This window comes from Conger conger, chromosome 1, assembly GCF_963514075.1.
Source record: "Conger conger chromosome 1, fConCon1.1, whole genome shotgun sequence".
Classification (NCBI taxonomy): domain Eukaryota; kingdom Metazoa; phylum Chordata; class Actinopteri; order Anguilliformes; family Congridae; genus Conger; species Conger conger.
The window spans coordinates 45,073,309-45,101,002 of record NC_083760.1 but is presented as its reverse complement, the minus strand read 5'-3'; the positions used below and the strand labels follow the sequence as shown (position 1 = coordinate 45,101,002).

Genomic DNA, 27,694 nt, shown 5'->3' with positions numbered 1-27,694 from the left:
ATAAAAAATATTACACAAATAAATTATTACGTAGCCGAATAACATGGTAGACTAAAGAATCTAAACAAAGCTTAAAACAAAGACCTAAAGCCATGGACTTCAGTGAAGTTTTTGGACAAGTAACACACCGGGTTAAAAGAGAATCAACAGATTTACGTTTTGATTCTTACATTCAAAATAGGCTCGTCGTGGTAAACTGTAGACTATAAGTATCAAACTTTTAGGGGATGCATCCTTAATCTCCCGCACATTAAATGTTAAGTAATACTTAAACTGCAAAGAATAAGTTTTTAAACCACATAACACGTCGGTGTGTACCATATGTAGCCTATTATTTATTATTTAGCCTTTATTTTACCTGGAAGTCCCACTGAGATTCAAAATCTTTTCCTATGGAGACCTGGCCGAAAATGGCTGTCAGGTTACACAGTAAACACGTCAAATATTCACAGCAGAAATATCAAAGTAGTTAAATTAAGTTAAAGTTTGAGATCACATCTACATCAGTAACAGGAGCACACATCTTGCATATTTTGTTTATAAACGTAGACGTATAGTTACACCTACATGATACATAGCAACAATACCATGTTACAAAACGTAATAGCTTAGTTGCGACGTAGTTATGCCGTCCTTTTAACTGAAGTACTCGAGCATTTAAAATGTGTTCAGATTGTATATCAGTATTTATAAAAGATATGCTTACATGAATCAAATAAACCACCTGATGTAGCCTAGTGGATGCAGTCAACAAAAAGTAGACGAAGTTAAACGTTTTGTTTTTCACCTCCTATCTGTGAAGAACAGTAAACGTGAGTGAAGAAAGCTTCAAAAATACGGTAGCCTAGTGATTTAACTGAGTACGTTTCCAGGTGGGCAGTTGCGTTGGAATATTATTATTTAGGGAAGTAAGCAACAACGCTATTTCTAAGGAAACATGTTGAATGAAATCCTGATCAGAGATATGGTTATCGTTCTCGAAAACAAAGGTAAGCCGGGAGAACCACAGCGTCTCTCTCTACTGATCACTGAACAGAGGAACACCTCGAGCTACAGTAACTAGGCGTCGAGTCCATGTGACCAGCAGTTAGGCTACTCTGTATCAAATTGCCACCGCCACGAGGAAATAACAGGTCGGAAACGGTGTGACGGAGCCACCGCCTTCCATCTACTCAATGAATTTGCAGGACTTCAACATGTGGACATACTTATTTATTTAAATTCGGTATTTATGCGATACTCTCGACATGACTTATGTCGGACTGGCGGTACATGTAAAACTGGCGCTTGCGCATTTAGTTTTGTGGTCGCACGTGACAAACCCTCGAAGTCCTGATCGGAAGGGAGTCTGCGCGGAAGAACTGGACGCGAGCGTGCCACCACGGTTCTCTGACGTCATTTTCCACAGCACGTAGGTTTTCTCCAGCTGGGTGAGACGCTCGGGGGTAATGTTTGCAAGGGGGAAACAGGGAGGACGAGCCGAGGAATACGAGAAAGGACAGACGGTTTTCATCTTGATCCTTTTCTGGACTGAAAAAAGGTAACGATTTCTTTTGATAGTTGTGTGATGTTCCTGCAAAGAGAAAATTATACAGTTGGCAGTGGCCACGCTTGAAGTGTTGGGGTGCCATAAAACCCGAGGTTAATTTCTTGCACCCATCGTGGTGAGTTGGAAATCACGCGCCATTGAGGCCTATTGCCTTGTGCACGCGCTAGGATAGCATATGAAGTCGGTGCCAAGTTTTGTTCTTGGGCCTGCTGTCACGAGTTGCTGTTATCGTCGAAGAGTATTTGAGGCCTTTGTCCTCTACTTCGAAGAATAGGAGGTCTGAGTTTACTACAGCAACCCGTCTTCATTAAATATGGTGCTAAAAACACCATAATGGCACGTAAACAAAATAGGATAAGGAAAGGCCCAGCACAACTGGTTAGTAGAGAATTGCTGTTTTGTGTTTGCTAAAGTTAGCTAGACAGCTAACCTTGTGTGCTAGTTGGCTTAGTAACGTGATCTTACTGAAATATAGCGCCACGTAGGCCCAGTAATTGTAATTCGGGAAACGTTTTGGATTTCTTTTTATTTATTAATTTCATTTTGCAGTGTTTTCGGTTTCATTCCCTATGCAAGTTGTTTGAATGATTTATTTTCTTAACAATACAATTGACTCAACTAGCTGTTCCAATCAGTGTTTTTGTAGCGTGGTATTAAGTATGGAGAATGTTATGGCTGTATTTCATTGAAGGCGCGTTGTGATTTTGACTAGTGACTTGAGTACTAGCTAGCTACTAGTACTGCGTGAGTCGCAGCTCAGTTGGCAATTTTTTTGTCCTCGCTATAATTGTTTAACGCAAATGTCTATTATTACTACTAAACCATTATTACTCTGTATGGTGGTATATATTTGACACTGCAAGTGTAATTCACACTTCCATTCACAGAAATCGCACAGTAAGCTGTTTATGCAACTTAATCACTTTAACAGTCTATAGTTTTTGATAATGAAACACTAAAGTCCCATTAAAGCAGTGGTTCTTAACCTTATTGGAGGTACTGAACCCTGCAATCTTCATCAGTGCATTCACCGAACCCTTCGTAATTGGAAAAATAAAATATGATTTCTTCAAAACATAGGTATATATTTTATTGGAAAAAAATATATATACCTATGCTTTTATCGAACCCAGGTTAAGAACCACTGCATTAAAGTATACTGGCCTGTGCACTATATGTGATTATACCACGGCACTGAAAAATTTGACCACCTAGGGCCAATACAGCTTTCTGATTGGCCGAGTCGTGTGCATTATTTTGTGTGAATATATCCTTGATAGAAAACAGATCAAACAGGTGTCCAGAATTTTGTCACTGCTAAAATATCCAACAAATATCAATGCGTGCAACATACAATACTATGCAACGCATAGTAGTCCGAATTCATGCAGTATAGTATTCAGTACACTGATATGGGCAATTCCACTGTGATGTCAACCAATGTCAAAATAAACTTACTTACTTCCCAATTAAACTTATGTCCCAAACAGTCTGTAACCATTTTGAAATCTGATCAAATGTAATCTAACAACAGGAAAATGTATTTATTAGTCCCATTACCATTGAAATCAATGCTATTTGGCAGCCATCTTGAAAACATTCAAAACCATTTCAAATGGTTTCCTCAATGTCAAAACTAGCATTCAGAACCTTTGATGTCAACAAATGTGTTAAAATTAGATTGGGAAATAGATCGTCAAACAATGTGCATTTCATACATGTCACATCCATAACGCAATGGCATCACATCCACATGGTACTATCGCGAGACGAAGATGTAAATATTTTTCAAAATTGCTATTTATATGTTCAGCCAAGCCTTCTACATTACATGGATTTCTAACTTTCTGCATTAGACTTTAAAATTCAGAGTTGCCCCTCAGGGTGTTATGATAATATGTATTATACATACATTTTTTATCATGTAAGAAGAGTCATTTTTCTGAGGGATTTTGTTTGTCATTTTGTGTCCAAATGTCACATCCATAATGCTGGAATTGCCCATATTCTCTGTAGAGATGTTCCGATACCATTTTATTTCCTTCCCGATACTGATTCCGATTCCTGATATCTGTGCATCGGCCGATACCGAGTACCGATCCGATACCTGTGCATTAATACATAAAAAAAAAATTAAAAAAAGATTAAAATAAGATGTATATATACACACGTATATAACGTTTAACCATGTGTAACCGATACTGCTTATGACCGCTAGGGCTTGTATCTTTTATTTTATTTTTACAGGCGTACTGACAAATGTAATGACAATTTTTTTTTATTTGGTAGCCAATTGTGCCCCATCTGATTCAATTAGAGTTAGTATTAGATACACCGCCCACACCCCGTCCCTCAGCGGCCGGAGGGAGGGCAACACGCCTTCTTCAAGCCGTCCCGTCTCATGCTCGTTTTCCGTGATTCCAAGGCGCCCGAGGTGCTTTTATTGTGCGGCGATTTACTAACCCTGCCAAGTCCCTCCCTCTGGAACAGCGAACCAATTATGCTGCTCCACGTGAGCCGGCCAAACTTGGCTTCTGGCGGGACCGGGAATCGAACCCCAGTCCCCGGTGTGCAAATGCAGTGCCCTGGGCCCTGTAATTACATTTTCTTACTTTATTTTGGCCATCTTAATAGTTGGGCTAACTGTCACCATTGTAAGTCACGATTGTTTGTCTTTTTTATTTTTTCATGCGTCAGTTAAAATGATAATTCTTCCTGTTTTCATCCCTCTTCCCTATGTCTTCTGCCTGATGGACTTGATTGGCATTAAATCTGTAAATATTCTCCCGTTAAGAACTTTGGTCACGCAATATAATATGCAGGTCTATTTTACCATAGGCGACTGGTCTAATCATTTTACGCCAGTACAGGTCTCTGTACAATTTGATATATGTGTATGTAACGGTAAACTTTGCCAATGCATTTTATATGGAGTGGGACAATCATGGTGGTGAGATTAACATGGTCCATTTTTTGCTGAAAGCAGGGAATTTTCGCTTTCAATATCCAATGGATAAATAGACTAATGATAATGTATTGCTTCATTTATTTTTATGTAGATATGGCATAGTGGAAAGCGATGTTCAGTTTACCGGTAGTTTGAAGTCACGTGTCAACTAATAAACATGGATGAAGAAACCCTATACAGTAAGCCATAAGTGAACCAACAGTTACAGATTTAAAACGCACAGAAATTATTTGATAACTATAGTATTTTAGCATTCTGCTCTGTCAGAATCAGTAATGTCGTCTACTTATTCATTGGGGTAGTGTTGGATCAATACCAAAATTTCCATTAAAGTTACCTGTACCAGCTTTGGTAACTTGGTATCGATACCAAATCGATACTTCAGCAGGAAAAAAAACTAACCAGGAATGACTCATAAAATGAAATGGAAAATGTACCATTTTAAAATAAAAATCTTTATTTTTGTGGAAAATGGCTAATTTTGTAAAATTATGTAGCCTAATGCTATTTGATTTTATATATAACGTTACGGCATAGTGGAAAGCTACATTCAGTTTGCCGGTAGTTTGAATTTGTGTGTCAACAAATAAACACTGTGAACCTTAAGAAACGCCATACAATAAGACATAAGAGGAACTGCAGCTACAGATTTAAAACGCACAGAAATGATTTGATAATTAAATGATGCAGAATTATAGTTATCTGTTTTTGCATTCTTAACCCTCTGAAATAGCCAAAGATTGCTTGCTTGGGCTCGCTTGTCGAGTGCTTGTTTAGAATGAAAACAGACGCACAGGAAGTTATTATAGGAGCACTGTCACACTTCTTTCAGTTGAGATTATTTGGATTAAATGCTTAAATTATGTATGTAGGCCTTTTTAATATCACCGTCAGTGTAGTCGTTTCCTAATTATGGGTGTCACTGTGTTTGGCTTGAATCTCCAGCCTGTGTTCCCCAGAAGGTAATGGCCGCTCAAACTCCACCCTTGAACGCAGACTGGTTTATGAAACCACCCAGGCAATCACATGGAACTGCCACGAAAATATGGTAATGTTAGCATACAAATATTACTTGACTTTGCAGAGTTAGAGGACAAGCTTTTGATTTTGACAAAGAAATACAGTGTTACAGTGTTTAATGGGAATTTTGTGAGCGAGAGAGACAGACGGCAGAGAACGAGGCAACTAAAGCTAACAAGAAAAGTGAGAACAGAAATTGGTGTTAGTGTGGGAACGGCGAATTCATCCTCAGGGTTACCGAGACGGAGAGCCTTTGCTGCCGCGAATGGGATCAATGGCTGTTGGCAGAAACCGAAAACCAAACTGAACCCTTGCTGCATCCTGCAGTGCTTACCTTAACTTCTTCTGTACCAATGGGAGGGTTCATTGGAAGAAGTAACCACAACCAAGATTTTCATACAGCTTGTAGATATTTACTTACTCGTCACTTAGTTGCCCTCCTGGACCCCTATTACTGCAGAAGAGAAAGACACTTTCTGCAGTTCAATACACAAACCGTGAATGCTCAGCCCCCCAGCAGAGGCTCTCTGGTACGCAATGATCTGAAAATGGGTCATCGATCCCGTTGTGAGTTTTTACTAAAGATTATAGAACCACATCAGAGGAAGAGCTAAAGGTCCTTTTGAAATATGCAGATCAATGAGTTAGTGTACTGAAGTAACAAACTGCATCAGTATTATCCTCATAAATTCATTCATTTTGTCAGTACCGTTTAAAAGTTACAGGATTTTAAAGTAGGCATCTCCGTGGCCAATCCCCCAAAATGGGCATGTTAATTGCATGTGTTTCAAAATGTATTTATTACCCAAATTTCAAATTTGCTTCTATTTGACTTCTCAAGCCTTAGCCGAATTGTTCATCTTAATTGGTCATACAGGCTGCTTTTGGCTGTTCTTGAATATTTTGTGTGATAATATACTGTTTAGAACCAGTCAGACCGTTAGGCCTGAATAGCAACAATCAAGTACAGGTCTTATCTTGGAAAGAGATGTTTTACCATCCTGGAAGCTAACTTGATCATTTCTGTACCGACACATGCTTATCAATGGCGAATGTTAGTCTCATCATTCTTTAATATTTCTTCCAATGCTTTCTGATAATTGGACAATTCCATGGATGTGATATTTAGACAGAAAATGACAAACAAAATGAAAAATCATCTTCTTGCATGACAAAAAAATGTTATTCATATTGTCGTAGTACCCACTTGGATGAGCGGAGGGGCCGAAATAATAATATTAATAATAATAATATTAAAAATATTAAGTAAAAAAAAAAAAAAAAATGTGACAAATAAAGTCATGGATGTGACTCAAAAGGATAGGTATTTTGCGGAGACTACTCACTTTCCAAATAGCAGATTGCATTGTCAAATAGCATTGATTTACATGGTAATGGAACCACAATTGACTGTTTGGGACATTATTAAGAAGCAATGACAAAGGAACTTGTAGATGAAGGAAGACCTCTGACAAAGTAGCAGACATGACGACTTTATTTTACATAACCTTAATGTGTCCCAAAGATTCTGGTGTCCTGAAATGGGACTACAGTGCAGTTCATAAGTATTGGGACAGTGGTATCATTTCTGCTCTGGACTCAAGCATACTGGATTTGAAATTAAATAATGAACATCTTTAATTTGAGGGTATTTACTGCCATATCAGGTGATCCATGTAAGAATGACATCCCATTTTATACATAGTCCCTCCATTTTAAGGGACCAAATGTAATTGGACAATTGGCTTCTCCACTGTTTCTGATTAGTCAGGGTATTCAATTGCTTCCATAGCGCAGGTATAAGAATGCTTTCAGTATCAAGTCTCAATTCTAGGCTTTTGATTGCCTTTGGCGTCTCTTATTGATGTTACTCAACATGAGGACCAGAGTTGTGCCAATGAAGGTAGTTAAGGAAGCTATTATGCAGAAGCAGAGAAATAAGAAGAAAACAGTCAGAGACATACACCTTAGCAAAATTGTTTGGAACATCATAAAGGGCAAGTGTTAATGTAGCTTAATTTAGAAATAAGTAACTTCATTTCTGTATGCTCTGGTTGACGTTACTATGGGAACAAGACAGACAGCAAATGGTGAAAATACCTTTTTTACATCAAATCTACCAAAGTTTGTCTGAATACTTACTGTTTTTAATTTGGTGGTTAACAGCTGCAACGAAAGTCCTGAAAGATGTATAACTACAAAGCAACTTAAACTGGTATAAACACCTTCACTATTACAGTACACTAGGTGTGTCGACACATTGAGAGCAGGTACTCCATTGAGCAAGCGAGATAACATTAAACTCGGCCAAAATGCCTAAATTAAATGGCCGTATTTTACCCAAAAAGACTTGAACAATGGGACGCGCTTTTTCAATAAACAGACATTTTTTATCATTTCCTTATCTGTCACGTCCGTAACATTAAAGAAAATACTGACGATTAGAAAAAAGGACCTAGCTACAGATCACATATCACATTGGTGAAAGTTAGATTTGCATATACATTTTTAATACAATCCTATTTCAAATGCCTGCTTTACTCAGAAACATGACTGACATTACATTAGCGGATGCTCCGATCGATCGGCCACCGATGTAAATCGGCCGATTTTCACTCCAAATGACTCGATCGTTGGTCCTACAGACTGACAAAGAAAGTTTGAGAGGAACTCACACAGAGCACCCCTGGAAACCACGTTGAGCAAGCGATGTATTCTGAAATATTGGATGGTCAGGAACAGTCTAGTTCTGACAGCTGCGACTTTGTAGACAAATCTGTATCTGTGAGGCACTGTTCGCACAAAGCGCACCGGCTTTGGCTTTCTGGCAGGTCAATAAGGCCATTACCCAGCGCTTGCTGAAGCAGCTTGTGTATACCTTGGTGCACCTTGCACGAGTGTTAACAGCGAACGGCTTTTATTGATGAGAAAAGAAATAGATTGTCTTCAAAGAATGCAGAGATCCTCATATTCCCATGAATTATGCTTAGTGAACAAAGCGAAGCTCAGAGTTTCGAGGAGGCTATGTAGGACTGGGTCTGGCATTCATTTTCATATTTGTAGCATTTACGTAGCCATGCACATTTCTTATTTTTATTTGCACATTTCATTGAAAATGTGAATCGAATTGGATTTAGATTGGGGCTGCGGTTGAGATTTTATTTTGTTACACCTTATGTAGGCATATGAGACTGTCATAAATATTTTCAAATAGGGAATGTATGAAACGTCCCAATTTCTTTTCTTTTTTTTACCATATCGAGATCAGGTCAAGAATGCAATTAAAAGAGAGGTTACCAAATAAAAAATCTGTCACTTAGTATTTGTCTGATATACTGTATATTGAAGTATATATCTGATATTTACTGAATAATATTTGGACGGCCTATTCATGAGTTTAATGAGTGTTTAATAATGGGCAACTTTAATCTAAGTCAGCTCTATGCAAAGACAGTGTCATCGTATGGGTACAATAATATGGTTAAGACCATTCTAAAAGACAGCCGGTACAATTTTCCTATTAATCTGCCCCAAAAATCCAGATTGAAGCATCCCTACTTTACAAGATTCTTAACCCTCCCCAAAAGAAATAAAATAAAAATAATAACTTGGCAGATGTGAGTGAAAAAACTAGTTCAGTGAGCTTTTTAAAAACCCATTAAATGCAGTTGACTGAAAAATACCTATTTTTGTGACATTGCATTCTGGATTGTAATGGTAATAACACTTTCATTAATACAATGGCCAAATTAAGTCTGTACTCCAAAATATATGCCCTAAGGATAAATGTGAAATAGGTTTAATTGGGAAGTAAGTTTATTTTTTTCTAACAAATAACTAACAATCTGGATATTAGCTGACAATATTATTTTTATCCTTGGTTGAACTACAGGCATCATCCATGATTTCCAGCATTATATGTGCTTGAGCAAAACTGCTCAGAAAGCAATCCATAATTTGGCAGAAGCGCTTGGTTGATATTCCACATAATCCTGCATAATCCCTTTTAAAAGTGCTAATAATATTTATTTTGGAAGCTTGGCTCATGGAAATATACTTGGGGTAAGTTGAACACCAACTGACTAGTCCGATTGGGCCGGTAGAAAAAATCCTTAGTATTGAGGCTTGGACTGCGACTCATTATCCATCAACAATTTCTGTTAAATCTTCACACCTAGTGCTAGGTGGTTGCTATGCTGTAAATCTACTTGCATTAATAAACTCTGAATAATATTGCTTATTATCCAAGTGAAAATAACAGGTAGTGCCTAAAAGTACCATATGCATTCAATACAAATGCAAGAATAATGCAGATCGTATACAAAATATTTGAATATAGTTGAATCAAATGTCATTTTTGGTCCTCTTGACTGGTACTTATTGGTGAATCTATTGGGAGAGTTGATGGAAAAGTGCCACACTAGTTAAGAAGGGCCAGTAAAAATGTTGATTGACAACACACCTGGGTGACCTTTGAGGAAGTGAGTTAAGGGATGTAGTGCTTACCATTTCTCTCTCTCTCGCTCTAGAATGTTCCTAGAACAAACTGACCGAGCCAGGTGAGGGAACCTGAACCACAGCACGGTCATGACTGCTACAGAGAACCAGGCCCTGATGGTGCTTCACGAAGAGGGGGCTGCTGCTCCTGCAGCAGCCCCTACCAGTGCTGCTGCACCTGCCTTCTTTGTTATCCTGAAGCCGGGCCAAGCTAGTGAGGGAGGGCGTGACCAAGGTATCCTGGTGGCCAATCAAGAAGCAAACCTTGCCACGACCTCCTCTCCTACCCTGCCAGGGCAACCTCCGCCCACTCCCTACGTCCCATCCGTTTCTGGTGCTGCTAAGTCCAATACCCAGCTAGGCAATCTGCCCTCTAAGTGCACCTGCAAGGGCATAAAGGTCACCCTAGATAACAACAATATGTGGAATGAGTTCTACCGCTGCAGGACAGAGATGATCCTCACCAAGCAGGGCCGCAGGATGTTCCCCTACTGCCGATTCCGCATCTCTGGCATGGAGCCCTTCCAGCGTTATATCCTGGTCATGGATATCACTCCTGTGGACAACCTGCGCTACAGGTGGTCTGGCCAACAGTGGGAGGCGACCGGGAAGGCAGAACCCCACGTGCTGGGCCGGGTCTTCATCCACCCGGACTCCCCGTCCTCGGGCCACTTCTGGATGCAGAGCCCGATATCCTTCTACAAATTGAAGCTGACAAACAATACCCTGGACCAGGAGGGGCATGTCATCCTGCACTCTAAGCACCGCTACTTGCCACGGCTGCACGTGGTGCCAGCTGACAAGGCCCCCGAGGTCATTCAGCTCAACGGGCCAGATGTCATGACCTTCACCTTCCCCCAGACAGAGTTCATGGCTGTCACAGCCTACCAGAACCTGCGCATTACCCAACTGAAAATAGATTACAATCCCTTTGCGAGAGGTTTTCGGGAGGATAACTCAGGCCACCAACCCCTTAGGCCTCGACCAGAGCCACCTAACGCAAGTGTGGATCTCCCCAAGTTTGTGGGAGACAAGGAAGATGTAAGTCCCCTAAAGAAAAGTTTGAAGTCTCTGCTACTGAACAGCACCTTTGATAACTTTGTAATGGATCAGGAGCTCTTCAGCTCCACAGACTACAACATTGGAGTCTTGGATCGTAGCATATCTACTGCAAAATCACCAGAAAAGGATATCACGTAAGTTGCATTTTAATGCTATATGTAATTGCTGCAACTGAATTTTCCTACAATTGCAGTATAAGATGTTGTCTGGTTCAATTTATAAAATTGGTAGACTGATTGTTTGTGTGATTGAGTGCCTTTGATGTCGGAATTGAAATTTTGATGAACCTTCTGAATGCTTCTAAAATGAAAGTATGCTGCTTGCTCCCTTATTGGGTACATCCAAATCCAGCCTGATTGGCCAAACTGTGGCCAAAACGCATGACTCCCAGGTAAAGGGAGGGTGGAAAACCAGCAGGTCTCAGCCATCAAGGACCACGAGTTGCTGATCCCTGCAATAAAGCTTTAGGTCGGTGTCGGACCAATCAGAAGTCGGCATATAATTGCCGATAAATTGGCATTTCGATGACATGGGTTTTTAATTCCCTCGTCAAATTACTTTGCCCACACTTTTTACGATCTATAAAAATTAATTAAATGATGTCCAATTGTTTCTTTCACTTCAATTCAATTTTTTGAGTGTTGGATGTTAGATTTTCATGTGATTTTCAAGGGATTTTCAAATCGAAATCGAAAGAACAACGTATTTTCAGTCCAAAAGTCCACTTCACCTCCCAATTTCATAAGAAAACGTGTAGCATATCAAACATCCTTTAAATTATTTTGGGGAATTTTCAGCGATATGGTATGCACAATCCATATGCTAAAAAAATGTCTCTCTCCCACTTCTCCCTCTCAGCATTAAAAAGCGGCCGCGACCTGGACCCCCCTCGGAGTCAGTGCCAGAGGCCAAGCTGAGAACACGAAGAGGTCTTTCTGAGAGAACTCAATCCACTGCCAGCTCTGACAAAATCAATACTGATGGTGTCACCCTCAAAGAGGAGGAAGTGGAGTTGCGCGTGGACAAAGTCATCTCCAAGGCATCTCAGCTGGATGGCCAGGAAAGTGTGGACAAGGACCAGGCGAAAACTCCAGCAGGTGGAAAGCCAGAGGTGGCTGACAAGCTTCCCTCTAACCTCACCACTGTAGCTTCCTCCCCACGGCCGTCTGGGCCTGCTATGTCTGCAGGGGCCATGGGAAGTTGTCTGGACTCTCCCAATCCTACAGTTCCTCCCCTGGACCCGAGTGACCCTGAGCTGCTTCCTGAGCAGGGTGCTCGGCCCACCAAGCGAGCGGAGCGCGTGCCCCTGCCGCTGCTCGCTCTGTTCCTCAAACAGCAGCGGCTGAAACCCAGGGCCATCATGCCCAAACCAACACCTGTTGCATCAGAGACCCCTTCTGAACCTGTACCACCATCACCTGAGCCCGAATCACCGTCACCTTCCTCAATGTTGCTGCCACCTGCCAGTGAGCGCTCATCCCGTTCCCCTGAGCTATCTTCACCTGGCCCTACCCTACCTTCATCTGCCCAGGCACAGTCTGCCCCCAAGCTGCCATCTCCTGCTCCCACGCCATCATCTCCTACCCCCGTGGAAGCTTCTCCTACCCCAGCACGTCTGTCGCCAGCCCCTGCTCTATGCTCACCTCTGCCTGATGGACCGGAGGTGTCTGGGAGTGCGGAGGGGTCACACGGTCCTGACAGCGCAGTGACCTCTGTTCCCCCCGCTCCCCTGGACGCCCCGTGGGCGGCGGCTCCACTCTCCTCTGAGAGGAAGAAGCGGAAGCCCAAGCCTCGGAGGTGGAAACACGGGAAACACGGAAAACACGGCAAGGAAGCGGAGACGGAGCCGGAGCTGCTCATCGGAGGCCCCACCGATGTTAGTATGCAGCCCAACCTGGAAGACGTGGAGGGCTTGCTCTTTGTGTCCTTCACCTCCAAGGTTAGCCTGATTTCAGTACAGCTTACTTGTATTGCTGTATATGAACAGGGCTCAAATCTGTTTAATATCAAATTAATCAACACATTAATTTCAGTGATTTTACTGTAGTAAATTTGAATTCAAGACGTACAGTGGTGTGAAAAAGTGTTTGCCCCCTTCCTGATATTTTTTTGCATGTTTGTCACACTTAAATGTTTCAGATCATCAAACAAATTTAAATATTATTCAAAGACAACACAAGTAAACACAAAATGCAGTTTTTAAATGAAGGTTTTTATTATTAAGGGAGAAGAAAAATCCAAACCTACATGGCCCTGTGTGAAAAAGTGATTGCCCCCCCCCCCTGTTAAAACATAACTTAACTGTGGTTTATCAAACCTGAGTTCAATTTCTCTAGCCCAGGGGTCAGTAACCCTGGTCCTGGAGAGCCGCAGGGTGTGCTGGCTTTTGTCGTTACTCAGCACTTAATTGATCGATTGAAGCAGTGGATTACACAGTTAACTCGCCTCACCTGGTTTCTTGGGTATGAATCAGTTGCTGGTATTAAGGCGAAAACAAAAACCAGCACACCCTGCGGCTCTCCAGGACCAGGGTTGCCGACCCCTGCTCTAGCCACACCCAGGCCTGATTACCGCCACACCTGTTCTCAATCAAGAAATCACTTAAATAGGACCTGCCTGACAAAGTGAAGTAGACCGAATGATCCTCAAAAGCTAGACATCATGCCGAGATCTAAAGAAATTCAGGAACAAATGAGAAAGAAAGTAATTGAGATCTATCAGTCTGGAAAAGGTTATAAAGCCATTTCTAAAGCTTTGGGACTCCAGCGAACCACAGTGAGAGCCATTATCCACAAATGGCGAAAACATGGAACAGTGGTGAACCTTCCCAGGAGTGGCCGGCCGACCAAAATTACCCCAAGAGCGCGGCGACGACTCATCCAAGAGGTCACAAAAGACCCCACAACAACATCCAAAGAACTGCAGGCCTCACTTGCCTCAGTTAAGGTCAGTGTTCATGACTCCACCATAAGAAAGAGACTGGGCAAAAATGGCCAGTTCCAAGACGAAAACCACTGCTGAGCAAAAAGAACATTAAGGCCAGAAAAAATTTTGCCAGAAAAAATCTTGATGTTCCCCAAGACTTTTGGGAAAATACTCTGTGACGAGACAAAAGTTGAACTTTTTGGAAGGTGTGTGTCCCACATCTGGCGTAAAAGTAACCGCATTTCAGAAAAAGATCATACCAGCAGTAAAATATGGTGGTGGTAGTGTGATGGTCTGGGGCTGTTTTGCTGCTTCAGGACCTGGAAGACTTGCTGTGATAAATGGAACCATGAATTCTGCTGTCTACCAAAAAATCCTGAAGGAGAATGTCCGGCCATCTGTTTGTGACCTCAAGCTGAAACGAACTTGGGTTCTGCAGCAGGACAATGGTCCAAAATCCCTCCAAATGTGTTCCTTGTCGAGCATTGGGAAAGATAATTGCTGTTATCGTTGCCAGTGATAAATGCACCAGGGCCATTAATTATGGATGTTTGATTTCGGTGAAATCTATTTTCTTATTAAATTAATGTTCGATTTTTATTTGGTTTCATTGAAACACATGTTGGCATTTTGAGTTCATAATCTCAATAATTATGTTGAATTTGTAAAAGTATTTTTGTCAATTGCCAATATCCCATTGTGTGCCAGTACTTCTGGAGCCCGCTGTATGTGTGCTGACGTGTAGCATTAACGCTTCTCTTTTGAACATAACAGAACGCACTGGAGTTTCACCTTGGGGACCAGCCACTTAACAGGGAACCGCCACCACAACCTCAGAAAGCTCCAGAGCCCCCAGTGGAGAGAGGTGAATTGCCAGCCTCTAACTGAAGCCAGTACCTGCTCTTTTTTTTCATCACATGAAACAGCAGAAACGGAGAAAGAAGATGAATTAAAGAATATTAATCTGTTGGGGGTAGGGGGGGTGCGGCACTATCCATCTCTGACAGAACACTCTAAGCCACTTCTTCTTCTTGGGTGGGGGCTCCTCCCCCAGGGCTCCGTAGAAGATGAGGCCCTTTCTTCTTTCTTCTTTTAATCACATGAAACCGCAGATGTGCATGAGTTCTTAATAGTATTAACCTTCAACACAGTTCCTTAATCAAACAATATTCAAGAAAAAATAAATAACAAATGAGCTAAATTTACAATATCAAATCCACATTATGCCCTGCAAGCATGAATGATTGTGTAAGCCTTTTAATACAATTTTTTGCAAATTGTATTGCTGAAATGATACTCAGTGCACACTTTATTAGGTATTTGTTAGACTTATTTTTTTTCCTTATTGGTCTTCTGCTGCTGTAGCGTAGCGTAAAAGAGGTTTAACGCATTGTAGATGCTCTTCGCATTTCTTCCCAACTCTGACATTCGGTCTGAAAAACAGTTGACCACTTGAGCATTTAGTTGCTGCCACATGATTATCTGATTAACTATTTGCATTAACAAGCTGGTGTACAGGTCTACCTAATAAAGTGCTCAGTGATTATATTCGTCTGGGGTGTGAACAGATTAACAGATTTCATGCTATTTCTGTCTGTTTCTCTCTGAAAAGTTGCAGAAACGGAGGAAGAGAAGATTGCTCGACTGGAGATTTCCCTCCTGCTGGATCTGAGACGTTTGAAACACAGACAAGCCATCCATCCTGTCCTGCAGGAAGGTAAATGACTCGTCTGTGGCTGCATTCACATACTCATACCGACTGAAATTTCCTTTGTTCAGTTTTCACAGACAGTGTTCTTACATGCTGTCCCATTCTCAACAAATGTAACCGTTTATTCCCCATTTCATACATTGAATGGTGTCCCAATAGAAAAACCTTGCATCAGTGTTTTTATTCATTGAAAACAATTGAAATGTTTAAAATGCAAAGCGGTGTAATCGGTTTGTCAATTCATACTGTGAAAGTACTCTGAAAGATCATGTTATTGTAAACAGTTGACAGTAATGCCAGCAATCAAAGTAATAGAAATAATTTTCTATGAAGTGATGTTGGGCTTCCAACAAAAGAACGAATCTTGTGAAACGATGCTTTTTGTGTAATATCCACAGTTGGGCTGAAGCTGAATTTGCTGGATCACACCTTACCGATTGACTTGAGGTATTTGGGGGTATGCTTGCCTCTGCCTCCACCCGTCCTGTGTCCTGGCAGTTCAGGCTCCTCTGCTGTCCAGATATCAGCTCTAGGTGAGACACCGCTGCCCCCAGGTGTTCACCACCACAGCTCCCCTTCCAGTTGCATTTTGCAGCATTGTTTTGGTTTGTTAAAGGAGACCCCTTGTTGATAAGCATGTGTTCTTCTCAGATGGAGTGGTCCCCTTCGTCTCCAGGACGGGGAAAACGACTGACTTGACCAAAATCAAAGGGTGGAGGGAGAAGTTTAACCTCGCCTCGGACGTCTCGCCCACCAAACCTGACGGTAAACACTTAGTGACTTTGAAGACCCTGCCCCTCCTTTCTGATATCCCTATCCTTGTCTAACCCCCCCCCCCCCCCAAAAAAAAAAAAGCAAACTATGTTTAGAACAGCATTTCATGTGTGTTTTGCTAGTTTCTGGATGTGATGCTTTGACTTATGGTAGAACCTATGCACTTGTAAGTCGCTTTGGATTAAAAGCGTCTGCCAAATGACTAAAATGTAAAAAAAAAAAAAAAAAAAAAATGAAAATAGTCTATTCTTAAAATAAGAAATCACTTGGGCTGCCGAATACATCTGGGGGGCAGACCGCCAAAAACAGTGGGCCTCTGATAGGCAATAAGCCTGTGGCAAAATTCAAATCTTATAGGGCAAAGTTTTACAATCCATGACATCCTTATATACTAGGGCTTCCTATCAGCATTCCTTGATGAATGCAGATTTAGAAATATATGGTTTGTATGATTGTAAATGAATGAGAGTAAATGGATTGCATTTATATAGCGCTTTTATCCAAAGCGCTTTACAATTAATGCCTCTCATTCACAATGGCAATTGGTTGCCACGCACAGTACCGTGCACACAGTGGCTCGTATTGCCTTGACTGATTTGAGAGTATAGTCTTGACTGATTTGAGAGTATAGTCTTGACTGATTTGAGAGTATAGTCTTGACTGATTTGAGAGTATTGCCTTGACTGATTTGAGATTATTGCCTTGACTGATTTGACAATATTGCCTTGACTGATTTGACAGTATTGCCTTGACTGATTTGAGAGTATTGCCTTGACTGATTTGACAGTATTGCCTTGACTGATTTGAGAGCATTGCCTTGACTGATTTGAGAGTATTGCCTTCACTGATTTGAGAGTATTGCCTTCACTGATTTGAGAGTATTGTCTTGAACGATCAGTTGCAGGCGTCGCAGGGTTGGACGGGGCCCTGAAGCACCGCTCGGCGTTCTGCAGCGACATGCTGGACGAGTACCTGGCCAACGAGGGCAAGCTGATCGACGAACGGGCCGCCACCTTCGCCCAGAGCGCCGTCTCCCCCGTGGTCTACCAGCTGCCCACCAAGAGCACCAGCTACGTGCGCACCCTGGACAGCGTGCTGAAGAAGCAGACCCCCACGCCCGCCTCTCCCGGCGCCCCCTCCAAGCTCCTCTCCCCTCCCAAAAAACCCAAAACGCCGGCCCGACCCAAAGCGCCCGCCCGACCCAAGCCGGCAAAACCCAAACCGGCGGCAGAGCCCATGCAAGCGCCTGCCACGCTAGAGCCCCACGCCCTGGCAAATGGCTCCAAGCCGCACACTAAGCCTAAGAGCTCGCCCAAGGCCTCACGGGGAGAGTCCACGGGGCCTAAGGATCTGACCAGCAGGGATGCCAACTACTCAAGTCCAGGGCACAGCAGCGGACGCAACGCAGGGCTCCCCAAAATGCTGGTGAAGCTGATGGACCTGGAGGATGGAGCAGTGTGGGAGGGCAAAGCGCGTACCTGCATCACCCAAGAGAGGGCAGAGATCGCCCTGGCCTCACTCCTCACTGGTCAGGTAGGGAAACTCACACTGTGTTCATACACAGATTATCAGTAACGATTAATTTTTTTAATCCTTATCTTGGGAGACTTGCCGGATCTTGGGTGACTTGCATACCTTGCATTTTACACTATCCACGGGTACACCAGCATAGTTACAGAAGCAGTTGAGGGTAAGAGCCTATTGCTTGAGAGTCCAGCAGTAGTTGCTCCACCGATACCACAGGACATGTTCTTTTTCAGCTTGTTAAATCAATGGGAGGCTTGTCCAGTAGCATTAACATTAGAAGCGCTGTTCTGTGCTGACTGCGCTTGCCTTTTCTGGTCAGAGTGCATCGAAGCCTGGCCCCGTGGCTCCCCGGATCATCAAGCGGCGGGCCCCGCCCTGCCTGAACGCCCCCTGCCGCCTGGGCTGCGTCTGCGGCAGCCTGGTTCTGGAGCGCCGGCCGCCCACGCACTGCGGCAAGACCGAGTGCATGTTCGGCTGCACCTGCCTGAAGCGCAAGGTGGTCCTGGTCCGGGACCCCTCACCCAAGAAGAAGAAAGATGAGGGCCTCATCTTCTACGGAGCCCTGGGGGAGGAGCCCCCGCCCAAGAAGAAGAAGAAGAAGAAGAAGATGATGGCTTACAGTGAGTGGATAGTGCCGCACCCCCCCTACCCCCAACAGATTAATATTCTTGAATTAATCTTCTTCCAAATAACCTTTCAAATGGTTATAGCATTCGTTTCTGGTATTTTGAGCCATAGAGCTTGTATGTTGCTGCATCTGTCAAAGTGGTCCCTTTTGTTCTTGCTACCTGTTCAACCTAGCTCATTTGAAGTATTCCCCAGCTATTTGGAAACATTAGCCAAGTTCAGGTAAAAATGGAAAACAAGAACAGGATTAAGGTCTAATGTTCTAATGTTGCCAAGCTAAGCAAATGGTCTAATGTAGATTACTTGGCTAACAGTAGTTGGCTAACTGTAGTTGCCTATGCAGGTTTGAGATATACCGCCACACTTGATTATTGCTGGCTACTGTCTCAATTCTGTTCCAGTATAAAACAGTAAGGGTCAGCCTAGCTCATGTGAAGGATTCCTCAGGTGCAGGGGCCGCTTTTTAATGGAATTTCTGTCCAAAACAGCCGTATCTGAGAGCGAGCCACCATCAGAACCGGCTGCCCGCATCCGGACTCTGTGGAACCAGGGTGAGGATGACCCGGAGCCCCTGCACATCCCAGAACCTATCTACTTCCCTTCCTCGGCTGCTCTCGCGACCTGCCATGACCTCGCTGCTTTCGCCCACCGTGTCCTTAAACCTAAAGCGGTAAGAAACCACAGCCACATTTCAAACAAATTACACAATGTAGTACTTGGGGATGGGCATTTTAATGGTTCGAGCTAGGCAAGTAGTGTTCTGTAGATTAATTAGATAACAGTAGCTAACTTAAGCTACCTATGCAGCTTTGAGATGCCGCCACTCTGGATTACAGCTGGCGACTGTCTCAATTCTGTTCCAATATAAACCAGAGGGTGTTAGTGGGTATAAAGGGGAGTAAAAAGTCTCACACTTCCTGTGGCTGACGATGACACGGCTGGTGTCGGTGTTGACTGCAGGAGCAGGAAGACGACAAGAAGGACCCAGTGTACCTGTACTTCGAGAGCAAGATGACCTGCGCACGCGTGCGACCGTACGTGAGCAAAACCTCGCCCCACCAGGCAGTCTGTCCCTGTGGGTCCCTCCTCTGCAGCGGCAAGGTCAGTTCATATCCACCCGACCCCTCCTAACACTCTGCCGACCTCTGCACTTTGACCCTAACCCTATTCGTCTCATTCGTATATAACAGGAAGATGACCCTTACCACAACTTCCCAGATTCAACACCGGGGAAAGCTGGTGTGCTTCACACTGAAGGAGGTAAGGGGGACACATCGCTGATTATGTTTACGATTCATTCACATATCATATGTGTTCAGTCCAATATGTTAAATAAGTCCTGCCAGCTGCATGAATGGCTCTCGCTTCCCCTGACTGCAGAGCTTCTGAACCCTAGCTCCCCAGCGGTGGAACAACCTCCCCATTCCAATAAGAACGGCTCCGTCACTGCCCATTCTCCATCTCTTCACACTGTACCTGGAGTACCCTGGTCCATTGCCATTTGTTTGTTGCCCTGTCTGAATTTTAGCCCCTTGTTGTACTTCGTAGTTTAATGTAGTTGCAGTTGTATTTGTATTTATATTGTATTTGCATTTCTTTCTGTAATTAGTCCTAATTCCTTACTTGGCCTGATTGACACATGGAAATGATGTTAATGGTTGTGCAATGGTTTCTTTGTGAATTGTAGCTTATCCAACCTTTTTTATCAGTTTTGGATAAAAGCATCTGCGAAATAAAATGTCATGTAATGTAAAACTCATGCAGTATGTCAAGTGGGTGCCATGTCTTATTTAATTTATTTGATATATTTATAGCAACGGTGTATTGAAATTATGCTGATATGCCATCATTGTTTTTCTGGGTGCAGGGAAGGCTCCTAAAGGTTCCACACTGAGCTCGGCCACTGGGAAGTCGGTGCCTTCCAAGGTGCTGGAAATCGTATCCGAGTGCAAGTGGACCAAGAAGACGGACCGGAACCACGTGCTTCGGGTGGTGTGCGAGCACATGGCCCAGAACCGGCTGAGCCACCCCTTCCGGATCGGGCCGTACCACATCCGGCCCCTTTCCCAAACCCGCAAGAAGGAGGGCCAGGGGCACACGGTCACCTACAAGGTGTGCATCTCCCAGCCTGCCAGTGCGTCCGCCGAGGAGGGGGAGGGGGAGGGGGAGGAGGAGGATGAGGATGAGGAGAACGTGGACGCCGATGAAGGCCCAAGCGAAGGCAGCTCACGGAGCACGCCCGTGCCCAGGAGGTCGGCCCTACCCTTCCTCACGGGCGTGTCTGCCGCTGGCATCCTCACTGCCAGCAGGAAGCAGCCGGGCGTCCCGGCCCAGGGGCTGATAAAGGTACACCTCACTGCCTGTCTTACAGAGTCCTGCGCCTGACTCTGAGGACTCTCCCCTGTCCGTTAAACCACCGTCTCTTATTTCAGACTAGTCCCTGTGAAGTCTAATATAGTCATGTTCATTGTTTCTGTTTGTGTGTCTGAACAAGGTATAGACCTGGGTCAAATGTCATTGTTCTGGATTGAAAAGCTTTTCTACAGTGTACTGAGCGTGTGTGCGTGTGCGTGTGAACTGATGTTGTCTCTGTGTTTTCATTTAGTATTTACACCAGATTGTTGAAAATGCCTTTCCGTATGGAGCTCTGGATCAGAGCAAGAAGCTGCTCTTCTGATGCACTGGTTCTGTCCCTCTCCTCCAATGCAGGTTAACGGCAAGTCTTACCCACAGGCCAAATTACAGCTGGGCCAGATGGGGGCGCTGCACCCTGCCAACAGGCTCGCTGCTTACATCACTGGCCGACTGCGGCCCCAGGGCCAGGCGGCCTCGTCTGCTGCGGTGACTGGGTCCACACGCCCCTCCCCCGCCACCCCTGCACCCACGCCACAGCCGTCTCACCTGCCCAAGGTTGCCATGACCACCAGCGTCGCCACACCAACCACGGTCTGCAGTTTGTCCGTCCCTCCTGCCGGCACAGTCCTGAACTCGCTGGGTACGTTCTACTGTACAGTCGGGGCTGGAAGCCAGTCCCCCGTAGCGTGGTCGGTACAGAACACACCTGTGGAACGTGCATGTCGCTGTGTGTCAAAAGCCATGTAAAAACTGTGGTGAGCAGTGGTGAGAACATGCTAAACGGTATGAGTGTTCTGAACTGCAATCGTAAGCCCGACCCTTCTCCAGGCCTCTAGTAAGCAAGGAGGCCTCTTTCCCAGCATGTACCCGCTTCACAAAGCCACCAATGGAAACGTAGAAGAATGTTGTCTTTTGCTAGCATTATGCATGGTGGTGCTGCCATTATTTAGAAATGGGTGAATATTCTGATACTCCACTGAATGGGTTTGCGAGCAGTATTTGAAGGTTTAATTTGGCTGCCTTTTTTAAAATTGCTTGAAAATGCAGTTATTCCATGGATATGTTGAGTGAAAGTGGTCAACTCACAGTGCCCTTGGATCTGTTCCTTTGTGCAGTGACCAAGCCCACAGTGGGGAAGGTCTTCACCCAGTTTGTGGTCAACAAGATCAGCTCTCTTCCTCAAGGGCTACCCAGCGTTAGTGGGCCTCAGTTGGCGAGCAGTGCTCCGAAACTCACCTTATCGCCGACTCAGCTGATGGTGATTGGCTGCACCCCTCCTCCTCCTCCTCCTCCTCCTCCTCCTCAAAGCTCTGGGGCGGAGCAGGCGGCAGCGGCGGGGGCTTCCATCACCATGACGATGCCCCCAGGCGATCCTCCGCGGCCGAGCGGTCATGTCCCCGCCTACTCCAGTAGCTCTAAGCCCCTCCCCTCCGGCTGCACAGGTACTCCCAGAACTGCAACCATATCAAAAGTGCCGGTAGCAAAGCCCCCTTCCCCCATCTGTTTTGCTCGATCAGCCAAAGGGTAAGCCTTGTTGCCCAGTCATGCTTGTTTGTTAGCTCTCTGTCTGTGGTGCTGCAAGCCAGCACCCTTCACTCACCACGCCCTCTAGACACGGCCCTCCACTGCAGGCCTGCCCAGTCGTGACATGAAGGGCCGAGAGTTTTCAGGCTTTCATTCCAGCCTATCACGACACTAGCTGACTCCCCTAATTAACCTGTCCCAAACCCAAGGGGTTTTGGCTTTGGTTGAAAAAAATTGTAAAGTTGAGAGAATTTCGTAAGGTTTTAATAGGGGCTCAAAACTAGAGTATAACATTCATTTTCATTGATTGAAAAGGTATAAGATTCAGAGTGCCATGGCACTCTTGGGATTTTACAGTACATTACATTATTGGCATTTGGCAGACGCTCTTATCCAGAGCGACGTACAACAAAGTGCATACCCATATCCAGGGATAAGTGCGCTGAAAGACCCTAGAGAGAAGTACAATTTCAACTGCTACCTGTACAACAAAGATAAGGACGAGGGCCAATATTAGTAGTCGAACAGTAGTTCTGCTTGAGTGCTAGTTGGCACTCTTGGGATTTTACAGTAGTTACGCTTGAGTGCTAGTTGGTACTCTTGGGACTGGAAGGGTTAACACGCCTTCAGCCAAGGAGGAGGGCATTAATAGCTGAAATCAGCGGGTGGAGTGATAAGCTGGGATGGAATCCTTAATATTCTCCGTCCTCTGGCGCACAATTGGGCACCCCTGGTCGACTGCGTCCCCATTCATGCCCCCTCAGCCAGCTCCATCACTCTGTAGTAAGGATGTCCACAAATTATTTTCCCAAATGCACCTTCAGTCTCAGGATTAATTATACCTATCCTGCATAAAAAAGCTTTCCTGAAAAACCCCAGATAACCATTGAAAATTCACCCAACTGTGGCTGGTAGCGCTGTACATTTGTTCATTGCATCGCCCAGGGAATGGGAGGGTTCACTCACTCGGGGGGGAGGGTCTACATTTCATCACTGTCTAGCAACCCCCGCTGATTGATCAAGTGCCCATGGACTACATGCCAAAGCCGCATATGAAAGGTCTTCCTCCGACTCCACCCTGTGCAAGCGCTTAGCTATAGGTTCCAGTCTGAAAAGAAGCAACTGTTCTGGAGGAGAACCGCAGTTGTCTACAGTCCGCTGAATCAGCAGTGGGGTTGCCCAGTTCCCGAATTGGACATGCTCAACCCTAATTCCGGATGGAACTATCCAAGAGTCTGATAATCCTTGTTTCCTGCAGTGGTTCTAATTGTGCATTATGACTACACTAAAATGATGTTCTGGTGTCCTGCACTAATCCCAGGAAATGACAATAAATTAAATGAGGTATTCCTGGGTCTTAATCCCTACTGTACGGCAGATCACGGGCATTGTGCTCGTGCAGTATTGTGGTGATTCACTGTGTTTGTTACATGGATTTGTCTGTGCTGGACCTTTTGGTTGTTGCGTAGGTCTTTGAACTTTATGGAAAGGTAAAAAAGCATGTTTGGCTAGGCTGTTGCAAATCCAGTCCTGGCTCTGACACTGATGACTGGCTGCTAACCCGCCAATGGTGATTGGCGGCCATGCAAGACACCAACCAGCTCATCAGGAGCATTTGTTGGTCAGGTGTCTTGCTCAGGGACACTTCGACACACCCATGGCAGGATCAACCCTCCGCCTGGCAAGACGACTGCTCTTACCACCTGAGCCAATGTGGCGTATTTTGCCATATTGTTATTGCCAGTGGGATGTGTGTTAGTCTAAGGCCCCTGCATAAGCTTTGCTGCCATGACCCGAACGGCTCTGCTCCAGAGTCATTTCAGTTTTTTGTTGTCTCTTCAAACATGTACGAATGTGTCATAATGCAAGTTATGCTGATTCGTGTCAGAATCAATCGGCAGCTTGACCGTCTGTTCTAAAACAGGATTACGGTCGCACTGCTTTCTAACTGTCGTCCCGGCTCATTTTCAGACGGAAATGCAGCACCCAAAGTGACGGCTTCCCCCGGGGGCGCTACGCTTGGGCCCCGCATGCTCCTGATCCCCGTCTCGCCCCCCGCCTCAGGGCCCCGGGGTCCTGCTCCAGGGCCCCGGCCCGCCGCGCCCGTCTTCACGCCCCTCACTCCGGGCCAGAAGATGGTGCTGCAGCCGGTGCGCAGCTCCTCCGGTACCACACTGTACCGCCACCCGAACGGACACCTGATCCAGCTCGTCCCCCTCAGCCAGCTGCGCTCCGTCCAGCCCAACCTGCTCGTCCGCAATCCTGGTGAGCTTTCAGCTGACGCCCCGGAATGTTTGTCAACCTGCTCGCCAACTTTCGTGCTAAATACTCTCTCTTTCTTATAATTGGGTAGAACATGAAACGATAAATATCTCGCTAGCATTTCTTTCGAAAGAAGCCTGCGTTTGATACATTTTATCAGTTCAGTATTGTCTAGTGGCCATAAATATTTGCAAAGTTCTGTTCTTTCTCATTTTGAAAATTTCTTCTTTATTTCTCAAATGTAAGCAGACTAAAACCTGGCCGGCTTGCTGTCAGTAACATTGCTGTTTCCACCCTTACAAGGGCAGCATAGGCTGTAACATGTTGGATGGTGCATTAAAACCGCTGTGCTGCAGGCTCACGGCATGGATGAGAGGCACAAGGCTGAACACACAGCAGCTGATCGTAGATCTGATTGGAAACATCACTTGTATTTGTATTGCCTTTGAAACTAAATAAAATTTAAAAATGCATTAGATGGATTTTAAGGGAAAATGATATTCAGTGCACTAAACGCGTGTTCTTTGCCTTTCGCAAATTTTTTTTTTTTTTTTTTTTTTTTTGTAGGCAGTCCCATACGCTGATTGCGTAATGATCTGTAGCCTTCGTAAATAAGACATTCATTTCAGGCAGACACACACTCATCAGGCCGCATGTACAATAGTAGACTAGCCATATCTGTGGAAAAGCAGGTTACATTTCCATCCAAATTAGAAGATTTCTTAAAACCAGGAGAAAACTGCAAACCTTAATGTAACATCAAATTTGCTTATACTGAATTTTATCGTGGTCCAGCCTATTGGAGCATGCTTGTACAGCCTATTACAGGGGTTCTAAAGATTTAATTGGTAGTTTTGCCAGTTAAAATGAAATATGTTTGTACTGTATATCCACTGGGCTTTTTATTATATTAAGTATTATTGAACACATGGAGCTTTGGTCCTTGTACAGAAAGGGTGTCTGATTTTCTCTGCAAAAGGGCCAGTGTGGGGGCAGGTTTTTGTTTTAGCCTAGCACTATGACACCTGACTCAACTAATTATGGTCTTCAAGACTAAAACCTGCACCCAAACCAGCACTTTCTGGATAAAATTGGACACCCCTGTTGCGCAGGGAACATCAGAGCCATCTGGCTTGGTGTGATTTGGAGATGACCAATGCACAGCATGATTTCCCCAGAATGGTCTGTTGATTAGTCACAGAAAGTGCGTTTTTCATGAATACAATTTCTCCATACAGCTGAAACGCAACATAATTGCTCCCAGTCACTTAGCTGAAGAAAGAGGGCTATAATGGCATTGATAGGGACGCTGACCTTTGACCTTTGCTTTCCTCTGTGATGTGCTGTGGCCCTTCTGCTTAGATCCTCTTCCCAGACCAGGAAGGCAGCTGTCGAATACCAGCACCAACCTCGCTGTCAGAAGCGGAGTATGCTGAACTGTGCTCACTTTTCACTCAATATTGTAACACCTGCTGGCCGTTTCCTGTCATTGCTCTCCAGGTTCTGTGGTGCGCTTGCCTACGCCTGTAACCTCCGATTCCTCCAGCTCCACACCTGCAGCGCCAAACACCGCCCCCGCTGCGAGCACCACCCCAGCGCCGGGCCAACCCCCTGGGGACAGCGCCCCCACCTCCACGCCCAAACAGAGCCTGCTCCCGGGCGCCACGCCCATCGCCCTCAGCGCCCCCCTCCCCTCCGTCAAAGCCCTGCCGGGGTTCCTGGGCCAGACGGGAACGTACACTGTCAGAATCTCGCCCTCCGCTGGCTCCAAGGAGCCCAAAGTGACTGTGAATCCCGCCGGATCGCCCCTGGTCTCTCCCAAGGTCCTGCCTGTGCCTGGGGGCTTCACCCTGCTCCAGCTTCCAAAATCCCTCGTCGGGGCCAAGCCTGCTGCTCCGGGCGCTTCGGTTCCGGTTCTGAGCCTCGGCCCCCATGTCCCACTGAAGAGGGACCCCGCGATGGAGCAGTCTTCCCGTGGGGGTGACACTGACAGGGGCGACCCTAAAGAGCCTCCGCAGGCGACCCCCGCCCGGGTAGTCTGCGCTGACCACTCCTATACTAGCGGCCCGGGCCGTCTGGAGGAGTCCCAGGACACGGAGAAGGACCACTCCTACACGGCTGGCTCCGGAGGCCAGGCTGAGTTCTGTGAGACAAACCTGGCCCCCTCCCCCACTCAACCAGAAGCCCTGGGCAACACCGGACCCCTCACCAGCTGCTCCAATCCCCTACCACAACCACCTGCCACTGCTGCAGGGGTGGATCCCCTGGGGACTGTGGACGCTCACAGGGTGGAGCTGAACTCCGGGCCGGCGTGCGAGGCCGAGGCTTCCAGGCCACCACTGAGAGGCCCCACAGACACAGTACAAACCAGCGCCCCCAGCAGGGCGGCCAAGGAGAGGCAGCCCCTGGAAGAGGGGGAGGTGGAGGCGGAGATGGAGGTGGACATTGGTGGGCACTTGCCTTCGGAAGAAATGACGGATGACTCCGAGGAGGATTCCGAGGACAACAGTGACGATGATGTCAATGTCAATGTCACCAGCGTAAGTGATGGCCTCCTTCAATGGAAGTCTGGACGCACAATGTTGCTGGCCAGTTTTGTGTGCACGTGTGTGTGGGCGTGCGATTGTTCCATCAAGCCTCAGTACAGCATGTCTAACTTGTTTTAATACTTTTTTGGACAACACTGGACTTCTATGACTTCTGACTCTATGACTCTCTGTAACACCACTCCATATATCTGACCACTCCTTCATCTCTTTTTCTCTTCCACTCTCCTCTAACATCCATCCATCTCTCCCAGCATCCAGTGTCACCTGTCGGCGTTACCTACACCACCTGTCTACCTCCACCCTTTCTCTCGACTGTCTCCCGATGATGCTGCTACAACCCTCAT

The 27,694-nt window shown here is 45.3% G+C and overlaps 1 protein-coding gene across 5 annotated transcripts in view; it reads left to right on the top strand.

Moving 5' to 3' along the window:
• The window catches only part of mgaa (MAX dimerization protein MGA a), a 41,939-nt gene that overhangs the window by 1,141 nt on the left and 13,104 nt on the right, over positions 1 to 27,694 (top strand). The window contains exons 1-17 of one of the 5 annotated variants that reach the window (XM_061231802.1): positions 1,409 to 1,540; positions 10,067 to 11,230; positions 11,955 to 12,972; positions 14,796 to 14,886; positions 15,634 to 15,738; positions 16,131 to 16,265; positions 16,384 to 16,497; positions 17,405 to 18,039; positions 18,353 to 18,653; positions 19,149 to 19,330; positions 19,621 to 19,761; positions 19,851 to 19,920; positions 20,528 to 21,006; positions 21,370 to 21,655; positions 22,131 to 22,457; positions 24,511 to 24,804; positions 26,302 to 27,341. In XM_061231802.1, coding sequence (XP_061087786.1) covers positions 10,125 to 11,230; positions 11,955 to 12,972; positions 14,796 to 14,886; positions 15,634 to 15,738; positions 16,131 to 16,265; positions 16,384 to 16,497; positions 17,405 to 18,039; positions 18,353 to 18,653; positions 19,149 to 19,330; positions 19,621 to 19,761; positions 19,851 to 19,920; positions 20,528 to 21,006; positions 21,370 to 21,655; positions 22,131 to 22,457; positions 24,511 to 24,804; positions 26,302 to 27,341 — 6,324 coding nt within the window. In that variant the 5' untranslated portion in view covers positions 1,409 to 1,540; positions 10,067 to 10,124. Of the gene's footprint in view, positions 1 to 1,408; positions 1,541 to 10,066; positions 11,231 to 11,954; positions 13,036 to 14,795; positions 14,887 to 15,633; positions 15,739 to 16,130; positions 16,266 to 16,383; positions 16,498 to 17,404; positions 18,040 to 18,352; positions 18,654 to 19,148; positions 19,331 to 19,620; positions 19,762 to 19,850; positions 19,921 to 20,527; positions 21,007 to 21,369; positions 21,656 to 22,130; positions 22,458 to 24,510; positions 24,805 to 26,301; positions 27,342 to 27,694 lie in introns of those variants that run through there. The other 4 variants (XM_061231793.1, XM_061231776.1, XM_061231784.1 and 1 more) reach the window with 4 other exon arrangements.